Here is a 27,877-nt window from a genome sequence, read left to right as displayed (position 1 = left end):
AGGTAGATGAAGATATTGGATTTGTATCCCGCCCTCCACTCCGAAGAATCTCAGAGCGGCTCACAATCTCCTTTACCTTCCTCCCCCACAACAGACACCCTGTGTGGTGGGTGGGGCTGGAAAGGGCTCTCACAGCAGCTGCCCTTTCAAGGACAACCTCTGCCAGAGCTCTGGCTGACCCAAGGCCATGCTAGCAGGTGCAAGCGGAGGAGGGGGGAATCAAACCCGGTTCTCCCAGATAAGAGAGCTATGGCTGACCCAAGGCCATTCCAGCAGCTGCAAGTGGAGGAGTGGGGAATCCAACCCGGTTCTCCCAGATAAGAGTCCGCACAATTAACCACTACACCAGACTGGCTCTCTGGACAGGGTCACTTGCCTTCAGACCTCGGCGTGAAACAGTATAAATATAGAATTTATCAGAAAGTTTTGATACCATCTTCCAAGGTTTGACTAGGGACTCCACAACCATGACAAGTAGCTTTAAGTACCAGAGCAGGGGTCCCGAACATGGTGTTCATGGACGCCATGGTGCCTGCCAAGGGCTCTTAGAAAATGGCTGAACCTAAGAAGGGATTTTGCCCAGCAGGGATTCCAAGAGGCTCCGTAGATTAAAAAGCATCCTGTTAAACAGAGCTTCTGCCGGAAATGGTGAAGAATTACTATTAAGAGTTATATATAACCTCAATCCCTGACATTTTGTGGTTGGCTCTGCCTCCTGCAGTGGCCATTTTGTAGCTGGCTCCACCTACTGTGGCAGCCATTTTCTTACTGTGCTTGCTGCCCGGTGGCAGAATTCCGAAAGAGCCCGCAGGCTGCTTGCACTAGAGAAACAGCCAACAGCTATTAAGAACATAAGAGAAGCCATGTTGGATCAGGCCAATGGCCCATCCAGTCCAACACTCCGTGTCAAATAAGAACATAAGAGAAGCCATGTTGGATCAGGCCAGTGGCCCATCCAGTCCAACACTCTGTGTCACATAAGAACATAAGAGAAGCCATGTTGGATCAGGCCAATGGCCCATCCAATCCAACACTCTGTGTCACATAAGAACATAAGAGAAGCCCTGTTGGATCAGGCCAATGGCCCATCCAGTCCAACACTCTGTGTCACATAAGAACATAAGAGAAGCCATGTTAGATCAGGCCAATGGCCCATCCAGTCCAACACTCCGTGTCACATAAGAACATAAGAGAAGCCATGTTAGATCAGGCCAATGGCCCATCCAGTCCAACACTCTGTGTCACAGAAGAACATAAGAGAAGCCATGTTGGATCAGGCCAATGGCCCATCCAGTCCAACACTCTGTGTCACAGAAGAACATAAGAGAAGCCCTGTTGGATCAGGCCAATGGCCCCTCCAGTCCAACACTCTGTGTCACAGAAGAACATAAGAGAAGCCGTGTTGGATCAGGCCAATGGCCCCTCCAGTCCAACACTCTGTGTCACAGAAGAACATAAGAGAAGCCATGTTGGATCAGGCCAATGGCCCCTCCAGTCCAACACTCTGTCACAGAAGAACATAAGAGAAGCCCTGTTGGATCAGGCCAATGGCCCCTCCAGTCCAACACTCTGTGTCACAGAAGAACATAAGAGAAGCCCTGTTGGATCAGGCCAATGGCCCCTCCAGTCCAACATTCTGTGTCACACAGCGGCCAAATATATATATATACACACACACACACACACACACACACACTGTGGCTAATAGCCACTGATGGACCTCTGCTCCATATTTTTATCTAAACCCCTCTTGAAGCTGGCTATGCTTGTGGCCGCCACCACCTCCTGTGGCAGTGAATTCCACATGTTAATCACCCTTTGGGTGAAGAGGTACTTCCTTTTATCCGTTTTAACCTGTCTGCTCAGCAATTTCATTGAATGCCCACAAGTTCTTGTATTGTGAGAAAGGGAGAAAAGTACTTCTTTCTCTACTTTCTCCATCCCATGCATTATCTTGTAAACCTCTTATCATGTCACCCCTCGGTCTCTGTTTTTCTTGATTACATTAGATTTCTTCATTAGATTTACACATAATTTTACCTAATCCTATAATTCCTGCATTTCATTGACCCTTGATCCTGTTGCTTACCTTTTTTCCTTTTCATACTCATAACCTCTATTCAGTAACAACTCACCCCAAGCATCTGAAAAGATAGGCCTTCATGCACAGAGACTTGTGAAACAAAAAAACTTTTGAAGTTTTTAATATACCACAAAACTCCTGGGGTCTTTTTGCATTCTAGGGTTTTTTGAATCATTTCATCAACATTTTCAGGACTGGCTTTGTGGCAGTTGTTTTTTCAAGCTGAAAGCATTTGGCCCCACCGATGGACCTCCTGATGACACCTGGGTTTTGGCCACTGTGTGACACAGAGTGTTGGACTGGATGGGCCATTGGCTGATCCAGCACAACTTCTCTTATGTTCAGTACAAGACTGTTCAGTCTGAACAAAGTGCTATTATGGGTTCTTACAGCTACAATCTCATTAAGCACTCCTGTGTCCCTTTATTAATTTCTGACTCTCTGGGGCCTCCGTATTTTAGATCTGTTGCAAGAGAAAATTTGCAGCCATGCTATTATGATAATAAAGGAAGGCGTGGGTGTAACTTGGGTTCATTATAAAGTGAAAAACAGTGCTTAAGAATGATACACACAAAAACCCCTGACAGAATGAATGGAGGACCAGACTGTTTCTCAAGGAATCCAAAGCAAACCTGTAACTTACCACAAGAGGAACTCTGGTGAGTAATCAAACCGGAACATGTTATCGTCATCTTCCACATAGTTCTCATTCAGCAGGGTGTACAGCTCTTTGAGCTAAAGGAACCAAACAGAAGCGTAATCTCCTTAAGGAGGCAAAGCTGCCTCTTAAGACAACAGCATTATCTCACAAGACACTAATGGCAAGAACTACTACAGGGCGGCTGCAGGGAGATAAAACGGCATTCTAAAATAGCATTGGGCAGAGAAACCTAGGAAACCCTGGGTTCAAGTCCCACCTGTGGTTTTTCAACAGGTTGTTCTCACAGGCGCAGTTTCCTACCTAGATTCTAAGTGCCCACCTCGCAGAGTTGTTGAGGACCAACACAGTAATAATCGCAAACCAGCTTACAGATCAAAAGCGGGATAGGATGGCTTTGTTAATGAGAAAGTAAGACAGTAAGGCTCAAGCAGCAGCAACAGGCCCCTTTTATAAAAGATGCAAAGATCAACCAAAACGACCTCTAAGGCAGTTGGATGATCCATCAGCAAAAAAAGGTTTGGAACCTAGTTTGGCACAGATGCGAAGAACATGCAGAGAACATGTTAAAAATATGGACCAGATGGGCTCGTGCAAATGAGCCAAGCTCAACACTTATACAGTAAAATTAAAGGAGAAAATTCTCCCCAACAAGCCAAAACAAACTCATTTTCAAATAGATCAAGATGGGTGGCCACATCCGTCTGCCTGCAGCAGCAGAAACGAGCAAGAATCCAAGAGTACCTAAAACTCCAGCTGGTGCAGAATACGGCAGCACGACCGTTGACTGAACTGCCCGTACGGGCAGGCGGCGGACCGATGCTATACAATTTGCATTGGCTACCAATTGAGTACCGGATCCGTTTCAAGGTACTAGTATTGACATTAAAAGCCTTGTGCAGCCTAGGATCGACATACCGGCGGGGCCGCCTCTCCCCGTATGAGCCCCGGAGATCGTTACGATCAGCAAATCAACATCTTCTGACCATCCCAGGCCCAAAGGACGTCTGGCTTGCCTCGACCGGGCCCAGCGCCTTCTCGGCCCTGGCCTCGACCTGGTGGAAACAGCCCTCTATGGAGATTCAGGCCCTACTGGACTTACTACTATTCCATAGAGCCTGCAAAATGGGGTTGTTCTGCCGGGCTTTTGGCTGAGGCAAGCGGGCGTCCTTACTGCTGACATCATCTAGCAGACCTCCCTATACTGACCAACTACTCGGACTGCTAGATATCAGGCCGATAGCTATGACACCTAGGATATTTGTATCGTAACCTATAATGCACGCTGTATCATTCATGCTGCGTAATTCGATTGTTCATTAATTGTTTTATGGTTTTATTGTTGGAGTTTACTGTTTTATTGTTTTATCGTGCTTGTGATCCACCCGGAGCCCATTATGGGGAAAGGCGGACTATAAATCTACTAAATAAAATAAAAAATAAAAAACCCAACAAAATTTGGTTTTCGAAAGCTCCTACCCTGTCGCAAATTTTGTTAGTCTTTAAGGTGGTCATGGGCCCCTTGTTCATTTTCGAGTGGAGAAACAGACTGGTCAAAATGAAAGTGAGTGAAGATGCGAAGCCTGTAGGCTTGGCTGTGGTGTGGAGAGGGAGAGAAAAGCCATAGGATCGGATAAGGTGGGTGGGGGGGCACCTGTTGATGTTGTGAAGAGGGCTAAAACACATAGGGATCATGGCTGTGAGACCAACAAAGAAAATGACAACAGAACTCCACTTAACAATGAGGAGGAGCGCCAAGAGAAGAGGAGACCATGTCAAAAGGGGGGGGGAACCTTCCAGGACGGTTACTTCTGCCTCATCCCTACTCACCACACCTCGATCCCCCAAGTCCAGGGCATCCCACGTAAAGCCCTGAGGCAAGGTGTAGGGCTCCTGACGGATATGGTCCTTGTCGGGTTCGACGGGCCCGTGAGTATTCACTACTTCGCCTGGGGTGGGGAAAAGGAAAAGGGAGAGGAAGCTTCCTCCATGTACAGCAAACAGTCCCCCTCCCACCCCCAGGGAACTCCTAGCTCTGCTCTGTATGGGCAGTTTCCTAGAAGGCCAAAGGCCATGCAACAAAGGATTTAATGAGGACGGAGTTGTAGCAATTAGCCCTCTGAGCAACTGGTGAGGACTCCGGGCCTTCCTGTTCCGTACTTCTGATTCAGCACAGTCTCAGACTCCCCAATTCTTGTAAGTTTCCCAACATGCGTCATACCAGCCTTGGCAACTCCAGCCTCCCGACCCCGTCTGGTTTCTCATGTGCTTCCGGCCACAGGAGAGCAAGGCTCTGTCCTCAAGACTTTTGAGAAAGGTCACATTACCTCACTTCAGGCAACCTGCTCATAGACCAGTCTCTGGCCCTGGACAGCTACATCCTCTCAAACAGCTCCACCCACTCCTCTCTCACACAACATGCACAAATTCTAAGGAGTGTGCAGGCCTAAGGCTGCTGATCGTGGTGGAAAGAGATGTCAAGTCACAGCAGACTTGTAGCAACCCCACGGAGTTTTCAAGGCAGGAGACGTTCAGAGGTGGCTTGCTGTCGCTTGCCTCTGTGTCATGACCCTGGTATTCCTTGGAGGTCTCCCATCTAGGGCCGACCCTCTTTAGTTTCTGAGATCTGATGAGATCTAGCTAGCCTGCGCTATCCAGATCAGAGCAGAGGTTCTAACACACTCGTTTTACTAGCCCATGTTTACAACTTCCTTATTTGCTACCTTAAAAAAAACGAATGGATCTTTCTAGTCTCTCTCAATCCAACTAGAAATAACAAAGAGAAGAGATTCTTAATGCACTTACCTAATTTCGGGACTGGCTGCGTGTCCCAAAATTGGTAGCTCCGCTTGGTGGCTTCCTCCATTGTCTTGGCAGGTCCGTGTGTTACTGAGAAGAGCTCTATGGCCTTCTGAATCTCTTGGATCCTTTCGGCAGGCAACGAATTGACTTGCAAAGGCAATGAATTGGCCTAAAAGGACAACAAAAGGGGGAGGGGGAAATCAACAGATTAGTGGCTACTAACTTTACTCTGCTCCAAAGGAAAACTTTTAAGGTTTATGGAGAAAACGTTATTGCCGTAATTCCATTCTGGCTATTTTATAGAAGGTTTTGCTTACAGCATTTTGTCTAACATTCCCATGCCAGTGTGCAAAAATAAGGATGGCAGCATGCGGCATTCAAGTTTGTGGGCACCCACATGCTCCCTCTGGGTTTGTGAGTCCTCTATCTAAACACCTCTCAACCTACATTGTAAACCAGGGGTCCTCAAACTTCTTAAATAGGGGGCCAGTTCACTGTCCCTCAGACTGTTGGAGGGCCGGACTGCTGTTACTGTACAAGGCCGCGGGCCATCAGTTCTCCGTCTTCTGCATCTCTCTCCCTTCCCCACACCACACACCCCGGCCTGGGAACTCACCTCACCTCGGTATCACCTCACACTCTGTCTCCGCCGCCTCAGCCCAGTGCCGGAAGTGCGCGTTGCTAACGCAAGTTTAGGTCGAACGTCACTTCCGGTCTGATTTTGCCATAACCCGGCGGGCCGCATAAACGTCCTCAGCGGGCCGCATCTGGCCCGCGGGCCGTAGTTTCAGGACCCCTGTTGTAAACCTTCCCTTCAAATACAGAAGACTAACTGTTCCCATCCACATTCAGGGCCACTTTGGGAACCGTCCAGTACCACATTTTTAATACTGCATCCTGGACCGAGCTGCTCTCAAGGGGACATGAAAATAACCCCTATGACCTGCAGTTCCATTCTAAGAAGCTGAACGAGAGGGGATCCTCACGCAAGCATTTGCTCCCTATCCAAGAGTTTTACTCTCGATTTCCACCGTAATCTGACTTCAACTGAAGGGTCAGTACATCAACCTGCCTGAAAGTATCCCCTCCTCTTTTTTTTTTACCTTTGCTGACTGATCTTGGGCCACATCGATCTGGTCCCCCCTTTCCTTCTTCTTTTTCTGTTTCTGCTTCTTCTTCTTCTTCCCTGCACTGTCATCCGTAGGGCTTGAGCCTCTGTGGAACAAATGGAATACAATGGGCAGATCTTTAATGGATGATGGAGAGCAATCAGGCTTAGAGATACCATGTAGGTACGAGTGGGGAGAGGGGCCCAAGGCCAAGGCTTGCCTCTTTGGAAGATGTTTGCTATGGGTGTTAGACAAAAGTCACTTGCACTCAACTGTCTAGTCATGAGTGGGATGACTGGAAGGATTGGAACCACTGGGCTGCCTGAAAGCCCTCAATTCAACAGCAGAGCTATGGATTTTTAAAAAGAGACTTTAGAGAGGAAGGCAAGGTAGGCAAGGTATAATACTTATTTGTTCAGAGCATGTATATGGTGCCTTTCAACCAATATTGGTACCTAACATCAGTAACTCCCATGCATCCAAAACATATCCACTGTCTTGGGGCTGAACAAAGCAGGAGTCAAGTTTCACCTTTAAGACCAACCAAGTTTTATTCAGAACGTAAGCTTTCGTGCGCTCTCTAAGCACACTTCGCCAGACGAGGGGGTCAGGTATTGTGGGCTGAAATACAAGCAGTTTGTTGATTAAGTGTGCAGACTGATCACATGATAAACCAGTGTGGCTTGGCCCTTTGGTCTGGATGGCCATAAAAGGTAATAAAGTCCTCTATCCAGACCAAAGGGCCAAGCCACACTGGTTTATAATAATAATAATAATATTTTATTTTTATATCCCACCCTCCCCGCCAGGCGGGCTCAGGACGGCTAACAGACATGGGAGTCCCATGATTCACATAAAACAACAGACATGGGAGTCCCATGATTCACATAAAACAACATGAGCAATTCAAACATATCAATTACAAATAAGTTATTTAAAATAGGTAAAATATATAAAATAGGTGCTAAAATGCTGTAATCATAATGTACACAAGACGGCTAGATGTCCGCTCGTTGGGTTAATCAGGTTCTATCTCGAAAGCCAGCTGGAAAAGAAATGTTTTGCAAGCCCTGCGGAATTGGTTCAGGTCCCGCAGGGCTCGCACCATCTCTGGAAGGTCGTTCCACCAACGAGGGGCTATCACCGAGAAGGCCTGCTCCCTAGTAGCCTTCAACCTAACTTCTCTTGGCCCAGGGATTGTTAGTAAGTTCTGAGAACTAGACCTCAGTGCTCTCTGGGGCACATATGGGGAGAGGCGGTCCTTTAGGTAGGCAGGTCCTCGGCCATATAGGGCTTTAAAGGTGATAACCAGCACCTTATAGCGAACACGGTATACAACCGGCAGCCAATGCAGATTCCGCAGCCCAGGCCGCGCAGGTTCCCACCGTGGTAGTCCCTCCAGCAGCCTGACGCAAAGGACCTCAGTCAGTTTATCATGTGATCAGTCTGCACACTGGCCTGGGATGCTCTCAGCTGATCCTGCATTGAGGAGGGACTTGGACAAGGTGGCCTGTGTGGTCCCTTCCAGCTCTGTGATTCTAAGATGGCGGAGGAGATGTTTTGCTTGCAGGCACCCATCATGATCAAGATGGACACCATGAGAAAGCTCCTCTGATGCATCGACTGGGGCAACTGCAGCAAAACCAATTAGACAGCATACAGGTAAGAAGTCCAGCATGCCTAGGACACCACTTTCATGTGGCAAATGCTGTACAGTCACTTCTCAGTGTTTAGCTGTGCCAGGGGGGAAAAAAGAATAATTTTGATGGACTATTCAAAATATTTATTTATCAGATTTATATCCTGCCCTCCCCCGACAGGCTCAGGGCGGCTAACAACAGTTTAAAAACGTTAGCAATTAACAAACTCCTTTCTCTGGCTAGAACGGTCCGCAGTATGCCTCAACACGAGATTCCAGTTGTGGGCAGAGAAAGGCACAAAAATGCATGAGGATTTCCCACCCCCTAGAACACTGTCTTGCACTCTTTCGTAGTGTCCCATCATATTGGCACCGTTATCCTAACTGTGGCCATGAATATCAGACACCAAACAATCCACACTTTCCTATCACCTTCTCCAACACTGGGCTTGCAACATGACCATTTCCTGTTAGCTTTCAGAAATTCTCCTTGATGTTCACGGATGTTCAATACAGAGCAAAAGTCACAATTGTTCTCGTTTTTCGATACCTGAGATACAGGCTATTATAATACTGAAAATTTTAGCTTTTAAAATCTTTAATAATAATGTTGCGCTACACATGGAAAAACTCGTTTTGCGTGTCCTTGCTTAGATAATGAGCCAGTTTGGTGTAGTGGTTAAGTGTGCGGACTCTTATCTGGGAGAACCGGGTTTGATTCCCCACTCCTTCACTTGCACCTGCTAGCATGGCCTTGGGTCAGCCATAGCTCTGGCAGAGGTTGTCCTTGAAAGGGCAGCTTCTGGGAGAGCCCTCTCCAGCCCCACCCACCTCACAGGGTGTCTGTTGTGGGGGAGGAAAGGAAAGGAGATTGTGAGCCGCTCTGAGACTCTTCGGAGTGGAGGGCAGGATATAAATCCAATATCTTCATCTACCTCACAGGGTGTCTGTTGTGGGGGAGGGAGGGAAAGGAGATTGTGAGCCGCTCTGAGACTCTTCGGAGTGGAGGGCGGGATATAAATCCAATATCTTCATCTACCTCACAGGGTGTCTGTTGTGGGGGAGGAAGGGAAAGGAGATTGTGAGCCGCTCTGAGACTCTTCGGAGTGGAGGGCAGGATATAAATCCAGTATCTTTATCTACCTCACAGGGTGTCTGTTGTGGGGGAGGAAGGGAAAGGAGATTGTGAGCCGCTCTGAGACTCTTCGGAGTGGAGGGCAGGATATAAATCCAGTATCTTTATCTACCTCACAGGGTGTCTGTTGTGGGGGAGGAAGGGAAAGGAGATTGTGAGCCGCTCTGAGACTCTTCGGAGTGGAGGGCGGGATATAAATCCAATATCTTCATCTACCTCACAGGGTGTCTGTTGTGGGGGAGGAAGGGAAAGGAGATTGTGAGCCGCTCTGAGACTCTTCGGAGTGGAGGGCGGGATATAAATCCAATATCTTCATCTACCTCACAGGGTGTCTGTTGTGGGGGAGGGAGGGAAAGGAGATGGTGAGCCGCTCTGAGACTCTTCGGAGTGGAGGGCGGGATATAAATCCAATCTTCTTCTTCTTTAGCACACTGCAAAATTTCACCCAACATTGTGTCGTATTTTGAGAAAACGTGAAGGATCTGTAGAAAAGCTCCATTGCGTTCAGTGAACGCCTTGTCTGATGATCCTCTGAAGGCCATGTCGTTTATAGTCATGCACCCAATCCAATCTAGAAGGTGCTGCAGAATGTGACGCCATTGCTGCTCTTTGAGAGGCAGCTGTCTATGTATGTCTTCGTCAACAGCAACGTCTGATTTCAGACCGGATTTGCCATGTGAAATAATTGCTCAGAGGGCCGCTTGAGGGTTGTTATGTTCAGAGACTCGTTCCTTCCAGAGAGCTGCTTCCGGTCTTTGAGTCCCCCTGAATTTGGGTAGGAAGACATGGCAACATTATCAGTTTGCAACAAAAACAAAAGATAGAGCCACGCAAGGGCGAGTAAACAAGCCAGGCTCTTTCAACCTTGCAACCATTGTCCAAATTCTGGAAATAACTGGCAGAGAAGAACCGACTCTGTACATTGGGAAAGTCACTCCAATGGGAAACATCCATGCATCATATCATTGCTCTCCAACTGCTTAGGGTCGCTTTTGATGGCTTGGTATTTCGGCTGATCACTAATTGTATTGGACCATTTATTACTGAGCTCCACAAGTGGTTCAGGCAAGAATCATCAGGCAGAACTCTACCTTGCTCAGTGCTGAAGCACTATGAAGGAGTACTCCAACTGTAGAGGTGCTTTTGTCCATGTCTTCTGGGTTCTGAGGCACTCTGCTCTTCTGGAATAAAGATGCTGGTGGCATCTTGGCTGATCCTTCCGATAAAGTTTCTTCCTTTCTGTTCTGGCTTCCAAGACTTGTATTTTTTGTTCCATTGTAGGCATAGTGTTTGGGATCCACCGCGTTGCTGAAAGCAAGCAACAGAGAACAGAATGGCATGTGTGTGGAATTATTTTGGAGAAGATGGAGGGGAGGGAACAATGTAAGCCACTTGGGAGTCCCTATTGGGGAGGAAGGTAGGTATGAATGAAGCAAATGAACACCTTAAAAGAACCCCGACAGATAGGTTAGACAAAGCTAGATCACATAGCGCACCTGAGATTAATGCTGAGTTGTGATTTTTTTTAACAACCAAGTCTTGAAGGTCCATGTCTGATACAATTGCTGTTGAATTGTTTTCCCATTGGGGCATGGGGCAGATCCCTTTTGGTTCAAGAGGCGGTGCTTGTGTGCCCACATCCCATGGCCCTGGGAACTCCCTTAAAGAGACTAGGGAGAGCGCCGCTTCAGTGGCATGTCCCGCTCAAGGGCTGTCAATGGAGCTCTCAACACCAGGTGGCAAGGGAATCATGCAGAGGCTGGCGCCCATGTGGCTCCCCAAAGGTCTGACCCGCCTTGGTAGCATCTGAGCAGGCAGGCTGGGGGCTCTGGGGTTCATCGGACGGCAGGTGGGTCACCAAATTCAGGACCTGCAATCACCTTTCCATCCCAATACAGCACTTAAGGCACGTAAAACTTGTGAAAAGGTTGGCAACTACAGGACAAAAAAGAATTTTGTCACAACATCAACCACTGACATTGCACCCAGCCCCCCAGCCACCAAGCCTTGAGATTCGGGCTTTAATTCCTTGAAAACCTGCTAGAGGAGGAATCAAGGGTGGGGTTGGGTGGCTGCTGCAGCACAAACACATGCTCAGGCACGAGGCGGAGGGGCTGGAGCGGCACCCACACGCGCTTCCTTCCCAGCATGCAGCTGTAGCCTGCCTGGCAAGCAAGAGAAGAATGGCCAGCTGATGTCTATAGATGAAGAGGAAGGCCAGAGATGGGGCCCCTCCCACTGCCCCGCCACCATCTCCTCCCTCACAGAAGCCGCCCCTCAAGAGACGCAATGGCGAGGCCGGATTACTGTTAGGCAGAGATGGGGATACCAGTCGGGCCCAGGCAGACCTCAAGCTTCAGCAACTGCCCTGCCTTGCCAACTGCAGACGCCAGTCCCGCTGTAGGAACGGAAGGCATCGAGGAGTTACGGTCCTAATACAGTCACTAGAGTCACTTCATTTATAAAAACTGAACTAGATTTCATTCTATTTTCCTTTCAACTGAATAACAGAAGTTCAGCTTTGACGAGAGGCTGGTCTGTTTTTTTTTTTTAAGGGCCTCTGAATAGCAGCTGTTCACTAATAAGTAAGTTTCTGGCTGCCTCCAGCGCAAAGGTCCTTTCAATCAATGGGCGACACGGATTATACCTTGCACTGTCTATAGAGGCTCTATCAAGTCAACTGCCTTTTCAGACATGACCTCAAAGATCACAGACAGTCACCCTTTACTTGAACAGGTTCTTCAGGTGTAGCCAACGTGGTTCTCACTGTGTTGTTCCGAAAACAGCAACTGTGGGGCACATGGAGCTTGCTGGGCGCTGTGAGAGATGCAGGCAGGCACCAGTGCTCGAGGGAGGGGAGGGCTTGGGAATCCAGAAAAGTTTTCATTTGCATGCTTCCATTGACCCCAGCAGCACTGCACCACGGCATGCCCAAACAGTTTGAGCAGGCAACTTGAGTCTCACTGCATGAGGCTGTCCTGCATGAGAACGCACTCTAGAATCCACCCAATACTCTCCTGGGGCAACACACCACGAGGAGCAGTGGGGACGCAACCACTGCTGCCTTCTCATTGAAGTCTCTTACACAGCATTTCCTAGAACCAGTTTGAAAGCCAAATTTCTAGACTCACAAACCTCAAATCCAGGCAGACGCCTACCTAGCCTACCTGACTTTTCCACTAAGGAAGATTCTGCACCAATTCTTGAGAATTTGTGCCTTTGCTGACCTGTTCTTCACATTAAGCCCTCCCCAACACAAAGCCTCATGAAAAACCCACTGCTTTTCAACTGTAGCATCTCAGCTCTCAGATCACACACAGCCTGCTGAACCGCGCTGCCTTACATCGAGACGGCTGTGTAAATCCTACCTTGCGAATCCACAGCTAATCAGGTAGGATAATTACAGCAAGTAATCCTTTCCGGAATCAGAGACACAGCAGAACTATGCCTGGGCCGAGAAGTTCAACAATGGAGAAGAACTTCAACACGGTAACACGAGGCAGACAGAACCAGAATGAATTCTGAAGCATATTCTTCACAGCTCCATTAATAAACAAGATAGTTTTATATGCAACTGCTCATTTGTGTACAATGGTCTAAGTTTGTCAAAAAGCACCTGTCCTAGGCCTGCTTAAACTAACATATGGACAGGATTATCAAACCACAGTCTGGTGCAGAAGAGACCACAGTACCCCAACACTAGGTTTTGCTGCGCCAACGAGCATCTCATAAGCAACAATATTTAAGAGTGAGCTTTTAAAGAGTGAATCTGCACAATGAAACAAAACATTTTCCCCAATGTATCAATTGCAGCTACAATTCTAAAAAGCTACTATTTGTATTTTAAATGACTGCCTTCGGTGAGAGGTGATATGCCTAAAACACCCCAAAACTAAGGTGGCGGGGGAATTAAATTTGTAAGATCACAGAGCGAAACATCATTTGAGTGAGACACTCAGGAGTTCAGAAAAGAGCCAAGTTGACTTCCTAAGGGATACGGTGTTGTTATGCACACAGAATAAATACCAAAACCACAGTGCAAAGAAAACTACAGTGGTACTACAAAGAACTTACAAATTTCAATATGAAATTTCCATTTCACATATAATTGCACAATCACCAATAAATAAAATTCTAAAGCAACTCTCTCAGTGTCTTTGAAAATGCTGAAAGTCCAGTGTAGCAATGCGGTTGTTGGTGGGCTAGTTCTCCAAGCCATTTCTGGGAATCTTTATCAACAAACCATATGCTTATGCTTGAATAATCCACTGCAGTTGTTTTCAAAATATCTTCAAAACAATCACAAGAACAGCCAGTCTCAATAAAAGCTCTCTTATTCTCCAATAATGGCCACTGGTCTCTTATTTATGTATTACTCACCAATACTCTTCTGTCGGAACTAAAACTAATCAACCAGTCGGCTTAGTTTTCTAAAGTCGCCGTCAGCAACTTCTTCCCATATCGGCGCACACAGATAAAACCAATTTTAATCTCTGGTCCCGAATCCATATCGAATTGCACTACCTGCTACTATGCACTGGATCCTTAAATATCATGTTCTATTCTACTCTGCCACAAGTTGTGTTAGTTTTTAACGTGCTCTTGGACTCTTGCTTATTCCTGCCGCTACGGACAGACAAACACAGCTTCCCGTCTCGATCAAAGTTCAATACATGACCCTTGAGCCAGCTGCTATCTCTCAGCCTAATCTACTTCGCAGGGTTAGCGCAAGGCTAGAATATTTGTGCGAGACATTCCCCAAAACAAATGGGATCCAAGCAGAGAAACAAATACAATTTAAAATCAAATGGCAATTTTTTTTAAAAAAAAAATCAGAAAATCAACCCAGTTATTCCCAGGGCTTCCACTAATTTGGGCATGATTATATCTCTAGTGCACCCCAAGTCTAGTAAGGCCCGGGCATGCATAAACCGTTTTAGTTTAGGGTTCAATAAAGTCAAAGGGATGAAAAATAAGGTCTCCGTTATTCTCACCCTCAATGGTGCCGTTAATTCCGCGACCTGCTGCTTGGCACCTCTCAGTGCAGGTCGTCCCCGTTCCCCGCCGGCTCATCTTCCCAGGCATCTTCTCCCAACTCGTCCACTACGATAATTTCCTCCTCCGGAGAGACTGCTGTCGCTGAGCCGCCTTTCACCGACTCCCTCGCTCACCCTTCCGCTTTTTTCGCCTTGAGTGTGCTGGTCTTCGGTGGAGGGGGGGGGCCTCGAGGCCGTTCGGGGCAATCGGCAGCCAGGTGGTTTAGGTCGCCACATCCAAAGCAACGTCTGGGGGTAGTCGGTTTGGCGACCCCCCCCCCCCCTTGCTGCTGTTGGTGCTGGAGAGCCACTCGCTTCATATTAGTTTCTACTTTACCAGCCAGCTGCACCCACTTCACCAACGTGGTGGGGCGAGCCTGCTGGAGGGCTTGATCCAACACGTTCGCATTCAGGCCTCTTTAGAACTGCTCTATCTTCATCTGCTTGTTCCACCCACGCATTTTGGCTGCATTGGCACGAAACTCGGTTGCGTAATCTTGAACTGCCTTGGACCCTTGCTGTAGGTCCCGCAGGGCGGTAAGGGCTTGGGTCTTCTGTAGCAGATCTTCATACTGGGTTAGCAGGGCTCGTAAAAACGCTACTACATTGTCTAGTTCGGGGCTTCTGGACTCGTACAGACTCACGTACCACCGTTTGGCCGCTCTTTTCAGTTTCGAGCCTAAATAATCCACTCAGCTGAATTCATCTGGGAAGGTATTTCCCCAATAGTACATTAAACTATTGGCTTGGATAGAGAAATACTCCACCTCTTCAGGATCCCCATCAAAGGAGGCATTCAGCTCGCGGCCCCTTCCCGTAGTCTCGTGGCAGCGGTGGTGGCTCTCCGAGTGGGCGCTTCGGCCATCAAGCTAGTTGATCTTCAGGGAACCCACACTTTGGGGGTGATGAACAGTCACTGTATGCGCAGCATAGATCCCCTTCCTGCTGCTCTCCTTGCGTTAAGTATGTGTCACGAAGGTTGCTTAGAGCCAGTACCACTCCCAATAGGTTGTTCTGGATTGTCGGGGGCTTCTCAGTTATCTGGTGCACCCTCCGCCATAGGCTTAGAAAGTTTCCAGTTCGGTTACGTCCCCAAGTGAGATTACTTCCGAAATGTCAAGCATCGATATTTCCCAATAATCAGTCTTTTGTTGTGAAATCAAAAGTTGCTTTATTGTAGAAACTCTGAAGCTTTACCAAGGACAGAATCCTTGGAAGTCATGACGTATACATGATTATACTGTTACTATATAGGATTAGTTCAAAGGATAACATACAGATGCCTTTTGAGTCACGGGTTCAAAGGTTAGTACATAGTATCTAGCTTACTACTAAGGAATGTAGATTAAAAACATCTGTTTCTCACACTTCTTCCAGACTTGATAAGAGCTGTCTGTGTGAATGCGGGGGAGAGGCACCTCACAGCCCGGCTGCAGCAAGAACATCCTTGGGCAAGATGGAAATACTGTTTGCCCAGTGGATACTAACGGCCTCCTTTCTGTTAAAGAACCCACCACTGCGCTTAGAAATATGCATGCTTGACAGACTCAGAACAGTGGCAAGGATTCAGGTCTGCTAAAATCACCCTTCCGAGGATTTGTAAACCAATAATATCTAAGGTTGATGAGAATACTTAGAAAAGCCCAAACATTGCTCAAACATAGATCCAGGTGGGTAGCAGTGTTGATGTTAAGCAGCAGAACAAACTTTGAGTCCGGTGGCACCTTTAAAACCAACAAAGTTTTATTCTGGGCATAAGCTTCCATATGCACTCTGTTGGTCTTAAAGGTGCCACTGGAATCAAACTTTGTTCTATTGCTCAAGCCTCCAGAACAACAAGTCTCATGATGCAACCCTCCTCCTCCTCCTCCTCCCTCCTTACATCACACCACCGATTCTACCCCCCACCCCCTCAGTCCTAAGCAAACGTGAGGCAACGAGAGTAGAAAATCTACACCAGCAACTCTGCTACCTGTCGGAGCAGGTGAAAAAGAACAACGTCTCTCATCAGATTAAGAAGAGCTGGCTCAAGTTAGTGAAGAAGGGCTTTCCCCTCCATCCAACATTTTGAGCTTTGCCAAAGGAGCAGCAGGGACCACCAGGACGCAAACTGGACAGCAGCTGGTGAAACAGAGTTACTCCCAAGTAAGATCGGAATGGATGAGATCTTTAAAAGCCATCAGGTGGCCAGACAGGCTCGGTTCAGACAAAGAAAAGAAAGCATGATTTATTTTAAGTATGGTTGTTCTGTCATACCAGGACTCAGTTCACAACTATTTGTACAAATCCTGGTTTGCCTTCACTCTTCCCCTGCAGCTACACAACCAGTATCCCAATCTGCATTGCAGCAAAGACACTCAGGAAATGAGACAGAATGTCCGTGTTCATTCAGCATGCAGAACCGCAGTTGACTGGCTAACAACCAACTCCAAACCAGAAGTTTCAGATCATGGCTTGAGATAGCCTAAGAAGCTGCAGCTGGTGGAATGACCTGCATTTGGATGGCCACACTACCCACTAGAATGGGCGAGAACAGTGCAATGAGTGAAAATCCACACCAAATTCTGGCCGGCTCAGGAGGCAGCATTGGCACGCACGTGATCTCAGACGAAATCTCTCAGCTTCTGATCATGACTTGGGGCTGTTCGGAAAATGAAACCCATTCAGAAACCCCGGTGTGAAAATGCTAGCTAATGGTGGGGGTGGTGTTTCCCAGCAAGTTTATGGGAAAGGGCGGAATGTAAGCCTACTAAATAAATTTTTAAAATAGGGACCCTCTAAAGTTTGACAGGCACTGCTACCTTTGACTTTATGATGCCTTCAGAACAAATTCATTTATGTAAGTCTGGCTTGTTTGTGGGAAAGACAGACCATTTCCTTGGTTATGATGTGATCCAAAGTTTGGGGGGGGGGGAATGGTCTGCAAACGTAATCAAATCGCTTGTCTTACTGCAACCCAAAGCGGGAGGAGGGGTGAAATAAAAGGAAAAGGAAGAGAAACCACCAAGGAAGCAGACAGCAGCAAAATCCCTCTAAACAGAAATGCTAAGTGAAAGAGGAACTCAATCCTGATTTTCCCACCCCTTGCAGCAACACAAACAAACACACACCCAATCGCAATGCAGAGGCATCCAAGGCAAAGCCAAGCCCCCTGGCCCCTCCCACACATGCACTGGGTTGTTTTTTTGTTTTGGGATATGTGTTGGTCTTTACTGCCCGCTGACTTTATTTTCCTGCCCGCTGCTTTCCATTTGAATCCCTCCACTTACCCGTTTGCTTTGGGGGACTTGTTCCGGTTTCAGGGAGTGACTCGGGGTGATTTTAGTGCCCAACTCTCGGTGCCTAGTTTGAAACCTCCCTCCAACTGACCTGCTTCTCTCCTCAGTGCGCGGACATCAATCTGTGCCTATCTGCCTGCTGCCCCGCCCGTCTCCCCTTCCAGCAACTGGGTAGCCGTTGGGTCGGGTGTTTGCTTTGTCAGGTGTCCAGCATCATGAGAGGGGAAGGAAGGGGTCATGTTTGTGGCTGCAGGAGGATGCCGTCGCTTCCTCCTGAACCAAGTGGTCGTGGGCAATGAACACAGACCTCTCCCCCCCAAGAGGATTTCTCCAGCACGTCATAAGGGGTCTTGGCGTCACTTCCCCATCCATGTCCACGGGGCTCTCAACAGCCACTTGAGTTTTCAGTGTTGCGCTGCCTAAGTTTGCGCTGCCTAAGTTTGGAAGGGAGGACAGTGATGGCTGTGACTTTGGGGGGGGGGGGGATGACGCATCTTCCCCTTCTACATCCCATGATTCCCAGCTCCTTGCTGGTCCTGCCTCCAAAGGTATACCCCAATCTGACACTCCCCAACCCAATGGCAGGAACAGTTGTGCCTCCCACCTGCTCCAACCGTAGACGTGGGGACACAGTTACACTCCGCCGCATGGAAATACTCCTGAGGCGTGACCCATGCATGGAGGAGTGCCAGGTGTGTTGCGCCTGTGTCCGGAGGAGCTGAGATGCACAACCTCTTGCCACCACTGTTCTCTGGAAACACCTGCAAAGGGCACCCCCCCCCCATTTGTCACAGCTGGAGAAAGGAGTGTAGGTCACTAGTGGGAGGTGGGTTCTCTTCTGCACGCTTCCGGGGGGGGAGGGGGGAGTCTATCCTGGAAAGGTTCACAGCAAGTTTGATGCCTCCCTTCTATGAGGTTACATATGGCCTATGCTGTTTGTTCTATGGTCTAGAATCCACCCTTGACAACATTTTACCAGAAAGTACAAATCAGGGCTTGTAGGTGTGCATCCCAGGTAGGCCTGCCACAAACTCCAGTGCCTCTGTTCTAAACACTCCTGAACACACACACCTGATGTCTCCCTGAAAACCACTTTCCTGGGGGCACCTTTTTGGGTCTCCATAACTCACACTCCCCAAGTCCAACCCGCAGGTAACCCGTAGAGCATGTTGGGGGGCATACCAGGGAAGAATGTCACAAGTCTGATGCCCCTAGCTTGCTCAGGGTTCATTCTATACACTCTAGAACTCATTTCTGACATTCTCCCCAAAAGCACTTTCCTGGGAGCACCTTGTTTCGGGGTCCATAACTCAGATTCCCCCAAGTCCAGTGTTCACCAAACTTGTGGACAGCTGGAGATGCCTTGTGATTTTGGGGTCTCTAGGGTCCTGGGGGCTGCCCCACTGCCATCCCAAACCAGTTCAGTAGAGCAGCTGGTTGTGTGACACATTCTGAACCCAAACCAGTTTTCCCCCAGTTTGTGCCCGTTCGTTTAATTAAACCGCAGTTTATGTGACATCTGAACTAAGCTGGGATCTTCATTTTTTTAAGTTGGCAAAAATACCTTTCTGAGAAAGAAGTCTACTGACTTTTGGAGATTTACTGTTATTTACACAAGTAGTTTGATCATATTTGCAGACAAGACCATACAGAGACAGCTGGTCACATTGGCAGACCATTTACCCGACATGTTACCCAGCCCCCCCCCCCCCCCCCCCCAAATTTCAGATCACATCATGACCAAGGAAATGTTCTGCCTTTCCCACAAACAAGCCAAATTTATAAATGAATTTGTTCAGAGGGCATCATAAAGGCAAAGGCAGCAATTTCCAAATTGCTAAGCAGCACAGAACGCCTAGAGGGAACAACAAAAAAATAATGAGAGGTTTCCATCAACCGGAAACAGTCACATGTAGGAGAAGCTGCTTGCTGTGGGATTGCTCCTTCCACTCAACAGGCATATAACACCTCATACAGAAAAGGTGGCAGTCATCTCTGAAGTGATAAGTTCTCTGGAATGAGATGTTCTAACTTTTAAAAAATGTGCTCATTTTTATCCCCATCCAAGTGTGCTGGATCAGGCCAGCATGCCCAATCCTCCGCTTTTGTTTTATTCTCCCAGCAACGCTGTTGGATAAGTTACGCTGGGAGAACATAACTGAGCCCAAAGCCACCTACTGAGTTTTTCTGTGAACAGGAATTTGAACCGAGATCTCACCAAGGCCTAGTCCACTACTCCAACAAAAAATAACCCTTTTAGTGCAAGAGCCACTTTTATTTCAGAAAAACAGCATCCTTCCATCTTTTTTAACCTGTGGGAATCTTGACACAACATGGTTGGTGCCTCCACAACAACAGCTGCCATGTGAGGCCGTGAAATAGTTTCCACAGCTTAGCCACACGGTGAATACCCTTGTGCCGTGGTGGCAGCTCATACCAAAGTGGTGGTTTTAAAAATCTGAAAAGCCAATCAACTTTCCAAAGGCCTATCAGAATCCTTGCTAGGTAAAAGCCCTACTTTTGAAAAACACTTGACGGGCATCATGCCACCCCTATATTAGAAGATTCCAAGGATGATAGATATTCCTCCTCTCTGCTAGAGTGAGGAAAATACAAAACCCTCTCCTGTTCCCAAATGACTCTGTCATAACAGCACATACATCTCCATGAATGGAGAGCTGTCTACATGATGTTTTTAAGGCCTGACCAGATGTGTGGCCAGGAAAGTATACTGCCCAGTGAGGGAAAAAAAAAAAAACAGAGAGCAGAAATTGGGTAAACTGCTCTGGCTAAAAAGCCTGCTATCTAGGGGGGAGGGGGGAAGGTCCAGTGCTACCCAGGTATGGCTGCTAAGCAGCACATGTGGAAAAGGAAAGCACCTCTTCTGCAGCCACAGTGAATTTTTGCAGTTGGCCCAATGCATAAACACTAGTTGGTATTCCAGCTGTGACTCCTCTTGGGGAGAGATAACTCGGCCACATGCATCTATGCTCCTGTGATAAGAAGCTAGACTACCAGACCACTCCATATGAAAGGCTGCCTTTAAAAAGCATCTGGAAAATTCAGATGGTGCAAAATACAATGGACCAGATTGTTGACTGATCCTGTGAACGTATCACCCCGGTGTAAAAAGAACCCCTCTGACTTCCAGGTTTATTTCTGTGCTCGATCCAAATGGCTGGTACTAATTTTTAAAGCCCGAAACAGCTTTAAATTTCAACTCCTGCGCAAACCTGCCAATCAGTGAAGATTTCCCCAGGAGGCCATTATCTGCATTCTCCCACCTTCTGAAGGTAAGAGATTGCTAACACAGAGAGAGCACCTTCCTTGCTTTCGTGCTCAGACTTTGGAATTCTCTGCATGTACATAGCCATCCTGTTCACATTCAGGCACCAATGAAGTCCTCTTTTGCTTTGGGGTGGGTTTTTTTTTAAACTATCATTCTGTTATACCTCTGCTTTTATTCTTGGTTTTTACATTTCTGCTAGGATTATTGCTTGGGTTTTCTCTTTTATTTTGATTGCCTTACAGTACAAACAAAGATACTAGGCCATCTCCTGGCAGCCCCCCACCCCCAGCTTAGGGGGTGTGGCAAGAGGCAGCCATGACACTGCACAATGGGTCAATGTCAAATCTGGGCAAAAACATAGACCTGACATCATTTCTGTCCCCAGTGCTCCCTCATCTGCCCTACAAGCAAGGGAAAGGCCCAACAGAAGGGGACAACTGGCATGCTCAGTGACAAGCCTTTGCACCAATAGGTGGGGGAGAAATGTTACGAAGAATCAGTAACACTGAAGGATGTGGGAGAAGACATGTAACACCACAGTTTCTCCAGTACCTTTAACCAGTCAATGCGTTAAATCTGTCACTTATTTTGAGCCTCCTTGAAAGCTTGCTTTCAGGCAGAAGAGTGGTATATAACTAGATTGGGGGGGGGGGGGGGGTGTCACAAAAACATAGCTGTATCTGAGACTTGTCTTTAAAGTGCTCAGAAAATGCAGATGATACCAAGTACAGCCTTAGTCAGAGGACAAGGGAAACAGCTGCCCAGGCCTCACATGTTGGGAGGGGGGCGGCCCGGGGCGTGACAACTCTCCACAACCTGAGAGCCAGTTTGGTGTAGTGGTTAAGTGGGCGGACTCTTATCTGGGAGAACAGGGCTTGATTCCCCACTCCTCCACTTGCAGCTGCTGGAATAGCCTTGGGTTAGCCGTAGCTCTTGCAGAGCTGTCCTCGGAAGGGCGGCTTCCGTATGAGCTCTCTCAGCCCCACCTATCTCACAGGGTGTCTGTTGCTGGGGAGGGAAGAGGTAAAGGAGACTGTAAGCCACTCTGAGACCGAGATTCAGAGCGTAGGGTGGGATATAAATCCAATATCATCTCATGTAGAGAGCAGCAATATCATCTTCTTCTCATGTAGGTTTCCAGCAGCAACAGCACCGCCCACCCATCCCACACAGGGCAAGGCCTGCCGCTTGCCTCGACTCCAGAGGCAGTGGTTCCTGAGGCCTTTCGCCCAGGGCCCCCAAACCCCTCAAGACCATCCCTGGCTGGCGCAAAACACAACAGCTAGACTTCAAGCCCTGGTTCAGCAAACTTTCCTGTTTTCCTCCAAGGAGCACACACAAACCCAGGGCCCTCCCTTTCTCCATTTAATTCTCACAAAAAAAACCCGTGCGGTAAGTTAGGTTAAAACTTCCTGCCATCCAGCATTTCAAGCAGACCAACTGTGTATTGCTTCTCGAAAAAGTTATTAGGGCTCCCGAAATGGGAGCACATACAGCCGGGGCTACGCGGACTGCACTGGCTGCCGGTTGTATACCGGGTTCGCTACAAAGTGCTGGTTATTACCTTTAAAGCCCTATATGGTGGAGGACCTGCCTACCTGAAGGACCGTCTCTCCCCATATGAACCCCAGAGAGCACTGAGGTCAATGGGGAAGAACCAACTGACTATCCCCGGGCCGAAGGAGGCAAAATTAAAGAGTACTCGCACACGGGCCTTCTCCATTGCAGCTCCACACCTATGGAACCAGCTCCCGGAGGAAGTGTGGGCCCTGCGGAGCCTTGAACAGTTCCACAGGGCCTACAAGACCATCCTCTTTAGGATGGCCTTTACCTGACTGAATGACTGATGGGACTCGCCTTAAGTGATTCTGCCAGTCTGAGTAGACAAGACTGACTTGGATGGACCGAGAGTCTGATTCAGTAGAAGGCAGCTTCATTTGTTCATATGTCTAAGGGGAGGGACTGTGGTTCAGTGGTAGAGCATCTGTTTGGAAACCAGAAGGTCCCAGGTTCAATCCCTGGCATCTCCAAAAAAGGGTCCAGGCAAATAGGTGTGAAAAACCTCAGCTGGAGACCCTGGAGAGCCGCTACAATTTTGAGTAGACAGTACTGACTTGGATGGACTGAAAGTCTGATTCAGTAAAAGGTAGCTTCATATGTTCATACATGTCCACAGGTCTAAGGGAAGGGATGGTGGCTCAGTGGTAGAGCATCTGCTTGGCAAGCAGAAGGTCCCAGGTTCAATCCCTGGCATCTCCAACTAAAAAGGGTCCAGGCAAGTAGGCGTGAAAAACCTCAACTGGAGACCCTGGAGAGCAGGGGAGGGACGGTGGCTCAGTGATAGAGCATCTGCTTGGGAAGCAGAAGGTCCCAGGTTCAATCCCCGGCATCTCCAACTAAAAAGGTTCCAGGCAAATAGGTGTAAAAAACCTCAGCTGGAGACCCTGGAGAGCCATGAATGGGGCTGTGGCTCAGTGGTAGAGCATCTGCTTGGGAAGCAGAAGGTCCCAGGTTCAATCCCCACCATCTCCTCTAAAAAAGGGTCCAGGCAAATAGGTGTAAAAAACCTCAGCTTGAGACCCTGGAGAGCCATGAATGGGGCTGTGGCTCAGTGGTAGAGCATCTGCTTGGGAAGCAGAAGGTCCCAGGTTCAATCCCCACCATCTCCTCTAAAAAAGGGTCCAAGCAAATAGGTGTAAAAAACCTCAGCTTGAGACCCTGGAGAGCCATGAATGGGGCTGTGGCTCAGAGGTAGAGCATCTGCTTGGGAAGCAGAAGGTCCCAGGTTCAATCCCCGGCATCTCCAACTAAAAAGGGTCCAGGCAAATAGGTGTGAAAAACCTCAGCTGGAGACCCTGGAGAGCAGGGGAGGGATGGTGGCTCAGTGGTAGAGCATCTGCTTGGGAAGCAGAAAGTCCCAGGTTCAATCCCTGGCATCTCCAAAAAAGGGTCCAGGCAAGTAGGCGTGAAAAACCTCAACTGGAGACCCTGGAGAGCAGGGGAGGGACGGTGGCTCAGTGATAGAGCATCTGCTTGGGAAGCAGAAGGTCCCAGGTTCAATCCCCGGCATCTCCAAAAAAGGGTCCAGGCAAATAAATGTGAAAAACCTCAACTGGAGACCCTGGAGAGCAGGGGAGGGACGGTGGCTCAGTGATAGAGCATCTGCTTGGGAAGCAGAAGGTCCCAGGTTCAATCCCCGGCATCTCCAACTAAAAAGGGTCCAGGCAAATAGGTGTGAAAAACCTCAGCTGGAGACCCTGGAGAGCCATGTATGGGGCTGTGGCTCAGTGGTAGAGCATCTGCTTGGGAAGCAGAAGGTCCCAGGTTCAGTCCCTGGCATCTCCAAAAAAGGGTCCAGGCAAATAAATGTGAAAAACCTCAGCTTGAGACTCTGGAGAGCCGCTGCCAGTCTGAGTAGACAATACTGACTTTGATGGACCGAGGGTCTGATTCAGTATAAGGCAGCTTCATGTGTACAGATTGATTATGTTGTTAGCAACCCTGAGCCTGCTTTGGCGGGGAGGGCGGGATATAAATAAAATGTTATTATTATTATAAAAACAGGAAGGTTTCCCACCAGAATTTCCCGACGGCAGCAGACGGGCTAAGGAGAATAAAGGTTCCCCTGAGCATGTGCAGAGGGAGAGGCGTCCCCCTGCCCCCGAAGAGCCACAGCTCGCTTCCCCCTCGGCCAGGCAGGCCTCTCCCTTCGTGACACGCCGGGGCGAAGGGCGGCTTTCCCAGGTGCTGCCGCTGCCGGCAACGGGTCGGTCCCCAGCTGCCCCGCTTTCTTGACTGGCATCGCGGCCGACCACTCAGAAAGCCACACTCGGACCCTCGACCAATCACGAAGGGAGCAGGGGGGGGAATGGGCGGGAGAAACGTGCGCTTCTCCTCAGCCGGCCCAGGGCGGCTCCCGTCTGCCAGCGGCGGGGCTCCCACCCACACGCCCGGGCTCCGGCTTACCCCCGGTTGTGGCTGTGCTCGTCCTCGTTCTCACAGTCGCTGCAGTGCTCGTGGACGCTCTCCTCCCCCGGCGGCTGCTTCACTGCTGTCTCACTGTCGTCCGCCATCTTAGCAACGGGAAAGCCTTGCCGGCTGCCGCGCGTGCGCACTGCGGGAGACGCTCGGACCGCGAGTTTCCCTGGGACGCGTAGTTTTCTTTTACGGCGGCAGGCAACCCTCGCCGAACCAATAGGGAGTGATGTGGGCGGGGCGGGGGAGGAGCAGTTCCAATAGCGAGGCAGGGCGGGACTTTACGGTGTCATAGTGGGAGTTGACGTTTCCAACCTGGTTAACCACGCCTACCTGCCCAGGTAAAGTGCGACAGTGGACTGGAAATTACATTTTTTTTTGTAGAACAAAACTTGAGTTCTGTGGCACATTTAAGAACAACAGAGTTTTATTTTGCTTGTCAAGTACAGGCACTGTTCATTAAACTACAATTTTGTCGGGCACACCTGTGTGACCCAGTCCTAACCTCCTTCAGTTAACTCAGGGGTTGTTTTGTAGAAAAATAGGTGGTGGATCTTATTAGCACAACTCATTAGCGTATGCTGCTCCCCACCAGCTAAAAGCAACCTAACACAAGAAAGGAGAGCCCCAGGCGAGCGAGGCCTGCTTGGGCTGACTAGTAGGGTTGCCAAATCCAAGCCAAGAAATATCTGGGGACTTTGGGGGTGGAGCCAGGAGACATAAGGGGTGGAGCCAAGATCAAGGCTGTGACAAGCATAATTGAACTCCAAAGGGAGTTCTGGCCATCACATTTAAAGGGACGGCACACCTTTTAAATTCCTTCCTTCCATAGGAAATAATGAAGGATAGGGGCACCTTCTTTTGGGGCTCATAGAATTGGACCCCCTGGTCCAATCTTTTTGAAACTTGGGGGGGGGGGTATTTTGGGGAGAGGCACTAGATGTTATACTGAAATTTTGGTGTCTCTACCCCAAAAAACAGTCCCTCCAGAGCCCCCAGATGCCCACGGATCAATTCTCCATGATTTTCTATGGGAATAAATCTCCATAGGGAATAATAAGAGTTCCCAGCAGACATTTCCCTCCCCTCCCCCCGCTTTCTGATGACCCTGAAGTGGGGGGAGGGTCTCCAAACCGGGGGATCCCCTGCCCCCACCTGGGGATTGGCAACCCTACTGACTGAGATCCAGCCAGTCCAAGCAGGCCTCACTCACCTGGGGCTCTCCTTGGCTGCCACCCCCAATCAAAAAGCCAGCAAGCCACCCAAAATCACATAAGAAGTGGAGAAAGGGTGGCACAGGGGTTAATGAGGCCTGCTGGGGGTGCGGCAAAGCTCCTGGTGGCTGGCTGGCTGCCTGCTCTCCTAATCCAGGGATTGTTATGCAGCCACACCTACTATTCAATGGGCAAGGTAGGTAGATGGGGAGGAAGAGGAGGAGGGGGGGCATCAGAAAGGTTCAGGAGCTCTGCTCCTGTGAGCTCCTGCTGAATTCAAGACCTGAGTTAACTCATCTGTGTTCAAGACCTGAGCTAACTCTTGCTCTTTTCTGCCGCCACCCATCTCCAGCTATATCAGCGGCTGGCTGGCACATTGCTTTCTGCCACTTGGTCAGGTCTTAATAAAGGTGTGACAACAAACAAGACTTTTAATTTTGGGATTCGTGCTTTTGCACCGAGGGATGCACCTCGTTGCAGCTCCGCGTTTCTGCTCACTCCCCGCCCCTCCCGCTTCCTGCCCTTCGTCACTCCGGCTTCAAGGCCGCGGATTAGCTTCCGGGTGCCGGCAGTCGCCATTGGGTAGATTTGCCCCGCGTGACCTCTTCCCTCCAATCGGAAGCAAGAGAACGTGGACCGAGGAAAGCTCGAGAGAGGCTGCGCGGGAGGCGGCGGCAGCGCCGGAGGGTGAGCCGGGGGGTCTTGGCGCGGCGGTTGAGGGGGGGGGCTTGGGTAGGCCAGGAGAGTCCCCCCCATGACGAAGGGCGGGGCGTGGAGGAGGAGGGGAGCAGGGACGCCCGCAAGAGAGAAAGGCCTCCCGGTCGACGCCCTCTCCGGACATGCGCAGTGGTCGGGGCACGTGCGGAGAAGCGGTTTGGCGCGCAAAAGCCTAAGAGGATGCGTCAGCAACGGCCTTTCCTCGTAGCATCATGAAGAGAGCATATGGTTGCCAAGTCCAGTTCAAGAAATACCTGGGGACTTTGGGGGTGGAGCCAGGATGCATTGGAGGTGGAGCCAGGAGCAAGACATTGGGGTGGAGCCAGGAGACATTGGGGTGGAGCCAGGATGCTTTGGGGGTGGAGGCAGGAGACATTGGGGTGGAGCCAGGATGCTTTGGGGGTGGAGGCAGGAGACATTGGGGTGGAGCCAGGATGCTTTGGGGGTGGAGGCAGGAGACATTGGGGTGGAGCCAGGATGCTTTGGGGGTGGAGGCAGGAGACATTGGGGTGGAGCCAGGATGCTTTGGGGGTGGAGGCAGGAGACATTGGGCGTGGAGCCAGGATGCTTTGGGGGTGGAGGCAGGAGACATTGGGGTGGAGCCAGGATGCTTTGGGGGTGGAGGCAGGAGACATTGGGGTGGAGCCAGGATGCTTTGGGGGTGGAGGCAGGAGACATTGGGGTGGAGCCAGGATGCTTTGGGGGTGGAGGCAGGAGACATTGGGCGTGGAGCCAGGAGCAAGACATTGGGGGTGGAGCCAGGAGACATTGGGGGTGGAGCCAGGATGCATTGGGGGTGGAGCCAGGAGACATTGGGGTGGAGCCAGGAGATATTGGGGGTGGAACCAGGAGACATTGGGTGGAGCCAGGAGACATTGGGGTGGAGCCAGGAGCAAGACATTGGGGGTGGAGCCAGGAGCTAGCATAATTGAAGTCCACAGG

The 27,877-nt window shown here is 49.3% G+C and overlaps 1 protein-coding gene and 1 non-coding gene across 2 annotated transcripts in view; one reads left to right on the top strand and one right to left on the bottom strand.

Moving 5' to 3' along the window:
* LOC132590781 (glycylpeptide N-tetradecanoyltransferase 1-like) overlaps positions 1 to 25,191 on the bottom strand; it is a gene marked incomplete at its 3' end in the record, with an annotated part of 39,704 nt that extends 14,513 nt beyond the window's left edge. The window contains exons 1-5 of the mRNA XM_060263703.1: positions 24,996 to 25,191; positions 6,647 to 6,758; positions 5,547 to 5,712; positions 4,572 to 4,690; positions 2,727 to 2,818 (exon numbers count right to left, since the gene is read on the bottom strand). Coding sequence (XP_060119686.1) covers positions 2,727 to 2,818; positions 4,572 to 4,690; positions 5,547 to 5,712; positions 6,647 to 6,758; positions 24,996 to 25,102 — 596 coding nt within the window. The remainder of the gene's footprint in view (positions 1 to 2,726; positions 2,819 to 4,571; positions 4,691 to 5,546; positions 5,713 to 6,646; positions 6,759 to 24,995) is intronic.
* On the top strand, positions 23,216 to 23,288 carry TRNAA-GGC (transfer RNA alanine (anticodon GGC)). The gene has a single exon. It is a non-coding gene; the product is annotated as a tRNA-Ala (tRNA).
* Positions 25,192 to 27,877: the final 2,686 nt, after the last annotated feature.

This window comes from Heteronotia binoei, unplaced genomic scaffold (genome assembly GCF_032191835.1).
Source record: "Heteronotia binoei isolate CCM8104 ecotype False Entrance Well unplaced genomic scaffold, APGP_CSIRO_Hbin_v1 ptg000728l, whole genome shotgun sequence".
In the NCBI taxonomy this organism is placed as follows: domain Eukaryota; kingdom Metazoa; phylum Chordata; class Lepidosauria; order Squamata; family Gekkonidae; genus Heteronotia; species Heteronotia binoei.
This window is presented reverse-complemented; position numbering and strand designations above follow the sequence as displayed.